Source organism: Oryza sativa, chromosome 2, assembly GCF_034140825.1.
Source record: "Oryza sativa Japonica Group chromosome 2, ASM3414082v1".
NCBI lineage: Eukaryota > Viridiplantae > Streptophyta > Magnoliopsida > Poales > Poaceae > Oryza > Oryza sativa.
The window spans coordinates 35,150,733-35,158,537 of record NC_089036.1 but is presented as its reverse complement, the minus strand read 5'-3'; the positions used below and the strand labels follow the sequence as shown (position 1 = coordinate 35,158,537).

The following is a 7,805-nucleotide window of genomic DNA, read 5'->3' as shown; positions in this document are numbered from 1 at the left end:
ATGTTAATGTAGCAGATGTATATGTATGTTTGCACGAAAATGACCAAGCATGGACAAAAGATTATAATATGTGGAATAATGTGGAATGAAGATATTTACAGTTCAGAGGCTTGCCCCAGGATGGTGTATTGTCATTGTTGGCAATGAAGAAGACAAATGACAAATCTTCTTTGTTTCATAGATGGTAATATTCTCTCATTTTACTGAAAATTAAGTTTCTCCGTCCTTGATCACCAAGGTGCAGACAAACTGAACATAGAATGCAACCAGATACCTATCTAGCATCTTCTATATTTGTTTTCGTCATGTCTCCATCTACAGGACCCGAAATGATGAACTGGCATTTTTAAATTGAGAGGAGTTACAATATGGAGTAGTCAATTAGTGATCACTATGATCGGTATTTCTGAAATAATACAAATAAGTATAAAATAAAACTAATACACGGTGCAACACAAAAAGAAGATACTGTAAAAAAGAGAGAGAATTTACAAATGCACACAGAGGCAGCTTGGTAGAGTACTAGAGTACACTGAAATATAAACTTACTGAGGGCAAATGTGGGGAAAGGTAAGCCCAAGAGGCATGTGGACCAGGCGTGGAAAAAAGGCCCATATGGCCCGTGATGGAAGCAAGAAGCCCATATGGTCGGCTTGCGGATGAACTGATCGGCCCGAGGCCCAACTTGACCCATTATAACATTAGTATACAGTACAACGTGACAGGCCGTCACTTGTTTTCTCGGCCCAACTCTACATTACATATACAAACTCTAACGCCACAAAAATAAGTACAAAATAAAGGAATAAATGATGTAGAAAAATCAGAAAAGAAAAGAGAAAGGCCCATATAAATTCTTCCTAGTTGATGGCTTCTCCTGCAAGCAGCCCGGAGTCTAGACGAAAACCTCAAATACAAATTCGAAATCCTCCCCCCATATGTTTCGTGCTTGCCACGCCAAAAAAAAAAAAAAAATCAGCAACGAGAGAGCGATCGCGCGTTGCAGCGTCGCCTCAGAAGCACTTGTCGCCGTCGTCATCCCCCGCCGCGGCCGGCCTCGCCGCCGCGGAGGGGCCGCCGCCGCCGCCTACCGACGACGACTTGGACCGCCCCGACGAGGTGCCCCCCGACGCCCTCGCCTTCCTCCGCCGCTGCTTCGGCGCCGCCCCCGCGGCGGCTTCTCCCTCGCAGTTGTTCTCCCCCACCTCCGTCTTCGGCGGCCGCCGCGACCCCTCGCTGCCTCCGTCGCGCCGCTCTTTGCCCCGCCCCGCCCGCCGCGGCCGCTCCGCCTGGTCCGCTCTGCCGCCGCCTCCTCCTTGGTTCTCCTCCGCCTCGCCGCCTTCCGTGCCCCCCGCCGTTGGCTTGAACTCGTTCATCTGCGACCAGTGATCGGAGCAGTTAGAGACATGGGAGATGGCGCGATCGGGGGGGAGGAGCAAGGCGGCGGCGATCACCCAGCTGGGCGCGGTGACGGAGGCGTTGTCCCAGCCGATGTGCGCGACGTGCTTCACGTCCGTCGGGTTCCCGATCTGCATCTCCGGCTCCTTCACGCTCGGATCTGCAAGCAACCAACCCCACAACACCAGCGTGCGCGGGCATGCGCGTGTTCGTCAGACAAGGTACACAATCTCTCACAACGCCATCCCGTAATGCATTTTGATTTTCGTTGTGTGGATGAATGATGATGAATTATCAATGTGTGGCATGAACAATGTTGAGGTGAATTGGATTGGGGAATTGGGGAATAGGGATTCGTTAGACTTGGAAATTGATGGTGTTCGAGGCGTACCGAAAATTTGTGAGATGTATCGGAGGCCCTTGAGAAGGCCCTTCATCTTAACCGGTTCCACAGGCGGCTGCCCGCCCGCGGTGCTCTGCGAGGAATCCACCACTTATATGTTTGTCCTCCACCCCTTGTCCCTTGATCTAGCCTTCACAAGTAAGCAATAACATTACAAATTTTTCGCCGGGCCAATATCATTTAAAAAACAAAAGTAAGAACTAACAATTCTATGAAATGGGATACAACCTATTGACCATAAGCTTGATTTTACAAATATGAAATACCACCGTGAACAGAGATAAAAAAAACGAGAAAAGCCATCTGAATGTTTCGTCAAAATACAATGTTGATAATGCTATAGGTGTTGGGGTGAGATTTACATCTACCGACCACGTAGCATTGAAAACAAAACAACTATTGTGGTCTATCGTAATATGATTTGCTGGAAGATGAAGATTCAGCAATGTATATATTTGTTCTTTTCAACATTCTGAAGTTCAGTTTCTATTTGACACACACAAATTTGTGGCGCCTAATTGAATCAGACTCACATACCTTGCAAAGCAGATTTAAGAGGGTGATGAAGCATGATCTACCGAATTTCATCTTCTTTATGACATCTTCATTGTGTCTGCAGCAATTCTCTTCACCTATTGCTGTTTGATCTATCACAATTTAGTGGAATTGCAATCCCTTCCAAAGCTCAAACAGGAACAAGCATAGATTCTCTCTTCCAAGTTGGAGAAATGGAAGGGCAGAAAGTTTGTTGCCTCGATCTATTTATGGTTCCCTATTTTTGGTCTAGGCTCCTTTTGGTTGAAGTTCATTTTGACATACAGCAGTTTGTGAGGCCCTGGTTTTGCTTAACTGGTCTGCAGCGCAAATGGCGGGGATGGACAACTCAGAACATGAAAAAGGGGTCATTTAGCTAACAAGCCAATCTGCCTCTTATTTTGACAATTTCCGATCATATCCCATATCCTTTCGTAGGTAGTTAACGAAGCTTGCATTGGAGCTTGAGTTCAGCAGCGCAAAATGATCTAATACTTGATTCAATCAGTATGGAGTGTCCGGTGGAAAACAACGGATAAAGTATCGGTGCAAATGTTTTGATATATAGTATGATTATCGTAGGTTTCTTAGCTTTTTCGATCAAGACTTTCAAGCGGCCTGGTCATGTTTCTTAATGTAGCCAAATTGTTTTGCCACTTCCGTCTCTAGTCCACTGGAAGCTACAACAAAGAAAATGAAAAATAATCCTTTAAACAATATTTACACACATGGTCGGAATCCAACAAGTTGATTTTCTTTTTCCTAACTCACTGTATTCTTAAGAAATAGTGAACAAATTTATTGCAGTGTCAAGAACAGTAGGAAAGAAGAATCATGACGATGTTATTGCAGCATAATTCCACCGATACCAAACATTTCGTGATGTACCTTTACAGGATTGGCGTTCCTTTCTTTTGTAGTATTACAAAGAAAATCAAAGAATTGTATAATACACACACGTATCAAAAATGGGGAAAAATTGCGATGTAGCTGCTTCTCCAGTTCACAAAAAGCCCAATCGAATATCGTCACTTAAGATGTATTAATAAGGATCTGTAAATGCTACTATCATGCTTTTACCTGCAGTTTAGGAAAGTAGAGAGTTATTTTAGTTTTGACTCCTGACTCCTGAGTGCGTCTAAGGCCATATAATTATACAAATGGATTAACAGAAATCTTACTGTGGTTAGGTATCTCTCATGAATCTTCAGTGCCCCTCTGCATGCCTTCTTTGCATCCAGACTTCCAGTGATATCGTTTAATATCTGTTTGCAGGGGACAAGCACATAAACAACATAATCGTGTATAGCTTTCTACAATCATCATCTCATGACACACACATGGAGAGAGAGAGAGAGAGAGAGACCTTCACGACATCGTCTAGACCTTTTGCATCAGTCAGTATCTGCTTGTTTCTAGCCTCTATGACACTAGCCACAATGAACACAGATAGAGGTATCTGCTCTTCCTTTTTAGCCGCCTGTAAGTTTTTCTGTTCGAATTTTCCACACTGCTTTAAGGCATTTTCATCTTTTGTGTTTGCTTGAGATGTACTGTTATCACTCTCCAACATAGAAAAGAGACCTGGATTGTACTCCATAGACCACATGAGCTGCAACATTTGTAAATCAAGGAAACAGCCTTATAAACCTTCCACAGTACAAATCAATACTTGATTGTAAGTAGAAACCACATTTTGATTATGCTTTATTAGGATAATCATGAGATAATAATTGAAAAGTCAAGAAAATTCTTATGGTGCAGGGAACTAATCAACACACCTAAAAGGTTAAATTATGCGACCTTGTTGGGAAGCTTACCTCCCAAAGGTACATTGTGTCTACAAAAGAGAACTCCCTTCGGAAAAGAACCATCAGCATACGGAAGGCAAATAAGTATTCCCCTCCATCAAGATTTTCTGCAAAAATAATCTTTTGATCATGGAATAAATCACGCTACTTATAGTTCAATAATTCAGAAAGAAAAGGCATTGTTCCTTTGGCCATTCTAATGAACAATATTTGGCTCCAAACAACTCTACCTAAATGCTCATGTAGCTTCGGATCAACGGCTTTCATTACGGATGACAATATGGTCAGTTGAGATCGAACTCCAATGGAGGTTGAACTACTCACGAAATTTCCTCGCTGCAGAGTTAGCATGTACAATATCAATCTCTCAGTATCTGTAGAAAAATTAACAGAGACAGATAACACATGCAGCAAAACCACTATAATCAATCTTAGGGGTTTTTTTCCCATATAATGTTCATTAGTTCATATCAATATCAATTATTGTTTTGATAGGCCATGCTAAGTTGCAAAAATATTTCCAGAAAACGGTTCTGCATATTACAGCGACCATATTGACCTTTTAAGTTTACTGTAACATTACTGCAGTTGTGCACAACTTTTAATTAACATCATATATCGGAAGTATAAATTGTACCCTTAGCAGCGGCGGAGTCAAGGCCCAGCCAGCCATGGCAAATGCCCAGGCTCCGCCTAAGATGCTGCAGTAGATTAGCAATTCATTAATCATGCAAAGTTAGCATATTTTTTAATTAATTACCTTAATGAATGCTAGATTAGTTGAGAAAATTAGCAAAGCATATAATTAAGGCTCACACCATCACATGTTTGCAGTCTATCAGCCCCATCTTTTTGCTTATGCTTATGCTTATTAGCCAAAATTTGAATTTTCAATCTTAAATTTAGAGTTGATTTTGAGGTTTTTTTATCAAAGTTTATTTTTCAGCCTTTGCTTTTGGGTCGCTAAGAGCACGTATATTAAAGTTGTATTCATAAATTATTTTTCGTTTGTAAATATGTTGTTTGGCTTATTCTTATAATAAGCCAAACGATGGAGCCCTATAGGCCATCACAGCTTATATACTGCAACTCGTACTGTTAATTTTACTTGTGTCAATGGTAAAATGGTCTGTAGAGTTGTACAAGTTCATTTTCATTTGTACAGTACTGCCAGTGGCTTGCCCGGGGTCAATAAAATTTCTAGATCCGCCACTGACCCTTAGGGTAAAGGATCTGGATATTTCTTAGTGAATAAAAGGCTACATGTGTAAAGGTGCTTACCACCCTGCGCATAAGTCGCTCAAAGCACCAAAACGCATCCGCTTCGTGTTCCAAGAGGATCGACATTGGTGAGCAAAGATCACTCATTCCTGCTTACAAACAAGAGGATTTTATGGGGGGGAACAGCAAAATTTACATAACATGACATTTAGCAAGCTAACATGGTTAAGTGTTCCTTTTCCTTTTACTATGACTGGATTTGCAAAAGGATCAGTTTTGCTTCTGTAACGCACCTTGACAATAACCGATGTCCTTGTCAACCCATGAATAAACTGCAAGAATGTCCCACAACCTGGCCAAGTTCTCTTGGCTCTCATAATAGACTAGTTGACGATCTGTACGATTAACATCAAGACCTATAGTTGAATAGTGGAATAATCAGACCAATGAAAGTATAAAAAAATATAACAATATGTGCCCAGTGAACTCTCTCTTTTTTTTAAAAAAAAACATAAAACGGATTGAGGGATGCTGAAAAGAGAGGATTAGTACTCACCAATCTGGTGCAGAGTTAGCTTCCATTGAATTACTTCCTTTGGTAGGGGTGTGTCACTAGCTTGTTGTTCTGCATCAACTGAGTTAGGATCCTGTATAGGCTGGCCATCTTCTGTTATGACAGGCATAGTAATTACCCTTCCGCTACCGACTGCCGTGTCCATTTCTCGGCACTTTGTTTTCAGTTTCTCATATTCTAACCTATAAAAAATTAGAATGAGATATTAGAATGAATATACATGATCAAACAATAAAGGTGCAATTAAGAATGAACCTTCGCTGTTGTCTTAATTGGCTCTTTTGTTCAGTATTGCTTTTAGGGTCATAACAACCCAGCAAAAACTCCCAAACTTCTCCTTTGATATTTGGGTGGGTACCCTGTTTAGCCAACCAAAATAAACAAGGCCTTAGTGTGAGGTCATGATTCATGAATGCAGGAAGAAAATGAGGAATTCCTGATGTCCCATCATGTTTGGATCATCTGTCAACCATTGTCTCATTGACATACGGACCTAGGCTTGTGTTGTTAGTGAGAAGGAATTTTTGCAAATATCTATATATTACTAAATTATTAAAACAAGGCAAATATTAGCCTCCACATTTGCACTTCATCAGGCTACAATTTACCATGTTAATTGGAGAAAAATAAATAGTTCATAGTTCACATTGTTGATTGTGTAACAGATCCATATTAGTGTAGATTAAAATGAAGAGTCAACATCAATACAATGTAGGATAACTGAAAATCTCAGAATAATAAAAAAAACTAGTTATTTGATTTCTAAGCATATAACAGTATAATTCTACTTTCTGAAAAAGTATAATTTAGCCTGGCGCTGTGGTGCAATCACGGCGTAAATTCAGCTAGTTCGGAGCATGCAAGGGATTAATCGAAAAGTATAGCTCACCCCACGCTGCACTCTTTTGATCATTCCAGCTATGTCTAGGACACCTTCTTCATTGTGAAGCAGCTTCCATCTCCTTGGACTTAGAGTGAGGCCAGGCTGCCAAAAGGAAGAGGAAACAGCACACAACGAGTCAATGCACTTCATAATCAAATACATGGCTGGCACTAATCTCGCTAGTCAGAATCCTCGATGCTTCCGCTCGGCAAATCGATCTGAGACAACAAAATTCTACCTTCAAACTAAATGCCCTCATCATCTTGCAAGATCAATCGATTGGCCATCTGAGCCTAATTCAGCTCATCCAGGTAACAGTAACAGTTAAGATAAAAAAAAAGGTAACAGTAACAGTTGATAATTAGATACTAGATCCAATCCAGCGCAAGATGGGCACTGTCAAAATGGGGACGGGGGCATAGGGGACGCGGAATTAGATTAAAACGGAGAATTAGAAATGGATAGAATGAATCAATTACCCTGGGCTTGAATCGCGTCTTGGCGGCGTCTTCGCGGCACTCGGGGCGGATGGGGTAGACCGTGTCCGGATCGATGAGCATGTCCGGATCGTTGTAGCAGCACGCCATGAACATCATCCTGTTCATCTTGACCGCCCAAATCGAGCCGCGGCCAAAGAGGCAGGAGGGATCGAGACGAGAAGACGCCGGCCGCTGCTGGTGATCAGCTGGAACCACACGGACGGGGGGGCAGTGCGCAGTGAGGACGAATCAAGATTTGTTCTTCACTCCCTCCTTTCCTCTCCTTTCTTCCTTCCTTTCCTGATTTGTTTGATGATGTGCCTTCTCTGTGATTGAGATCCTTGGCCGTAGAGAGAGAGAGAGAGAGGAGAGAGAACGGAAGGTGGTGTAACGGCTAAATTTGGGGGGTCGGGAGGAGAGAGACGGGGAGACAAAGAAGCGCAGCAGCTGCTGCTGCTTGGTTTGTATCAGGGCTTCGTCGCTGAGATGGACGGTCCGAGCT

The 7,805-nt window shown here is 42.2% G+C and overlaps 2 protein-coding genes across 5 annotated transcripts; both read right to left on the bottom strand.

Moving 5' to 3' along the window:
• Window positions 1–660: 660 nt before the first annotated feature.
• On the bottom strand, window positions 661–2,527 carry LOC107278727 (CRIB domain-containing protein RIC5). Of its 4 annotated transcripts, none has more exons than XM_015769801.3 (4): window positions 2,339–2,527; window positions 1,790–1,931; window positions 1,455–1,558; window positions 661–1,376 (listed from the first exon to the last, which is right to left on the bottom strand). In XM_015769801.3, the coding sequence occupies exons 2-4, from the start codon at window positions 1,833–1,835 to the stop codon at window positions 1,014–1,016; spliced, it is 513 nt and encodes a 170-aa protein (XP_015625287.2). In that variant the 5' UTR covers window positions 1,836–1,931; window positions 2,339–2,527; the 3' UTR covers window positions 661–1,013. The 4 variants fall into 4 exon arrangements, with proteins under 4 accessions (XP_015625287.2, XP_066164191.1, XP_066164189.1 ...); XM_066308094.1 differs by having other exon boundaries at window positions 1,790–1,926; window positions 2,339–2,524; XM_066308092.1 differs by having other exon boundaries at window positions 661–1,558; window positions 2,339–2,524.
• Window positions 2,528–3,158: 631 nt separating this feature from the next.
• Window positions 3,159–7,646, bottom strand: LOC4331097 (rab GTPase-activating protein 22). The gene is made up of 11 exons (XM_015769799.3): window positions 7,304–7,646; window positions 6,831–6,926; window positions 6,197–6,300; window positions 5,924–6,123; window positions 5,661–5,783; window positions 5,428–5,516; window positions 4,377–4,482; window positions 4,156–4,253; window positions 3,702–3,947; window positions 3,517–3,600; window positions 3,159–3,415 (listed from the first exon to the last, which is right to left on the bottom strand). Exons 1-11 carry the CDS (start codon window positions 7,427–7,429, stop codon window positions 3,404–3,406), a joined length of 1,284 nt encoding a protein of 427 aa, XP_015625285.1. The 5' UTR covers window positions 7,430–7,646; the 3' UTR covers window positions 3,159–3,403.
• Between the last annotated feature and the right edge of the window lie 159 nt (window positions 7,647–7,805).

What these genes read in the sequence shown, in the direction of transcription:
- LOC4331097 (XM_015769799.3), bottom strand. Translation starts at nt 7,429, where the DNA reads ATGAACAGGATGATGTTCATGGCGTGCTGCTACAACGATCCGGACATG. An exon ending in AGCGACTTATGCGCAGGGTG is followed by an intron (nt 4,483 to 5,427) that starts GTAAGCACCTTT and finishes CTAACTCTGCAG; the next exon opens with CGAGGAAATTTCGTGAGTAG. An exon ending in ACACAATGTACCTTTGGGAG is followed by an intron (nt 3,948 to 4,155) that starts GTAAGCTTCCCA and finishes CAAATGTTGCAG; the next exon opens with CTCATGTGGTCTATGGAGTA.
- LOC107278727 (XM_066308092.1), bottom strand. Translation starts at nt 1,835, where the DNA reads ATGAAGGGCCTTCTCAAGGGCCTCCGATACATCTCACAAATTTTCG. An exon ending in ATACATCTCACAAATTTTCG is followed by an intron (nt 1,559 to 1,789) that starts GTACGCCTCGAA and finishes GGTTGCTTGCAG; the next exon opens with ATCCGAGCGTGAAGGAGCCG.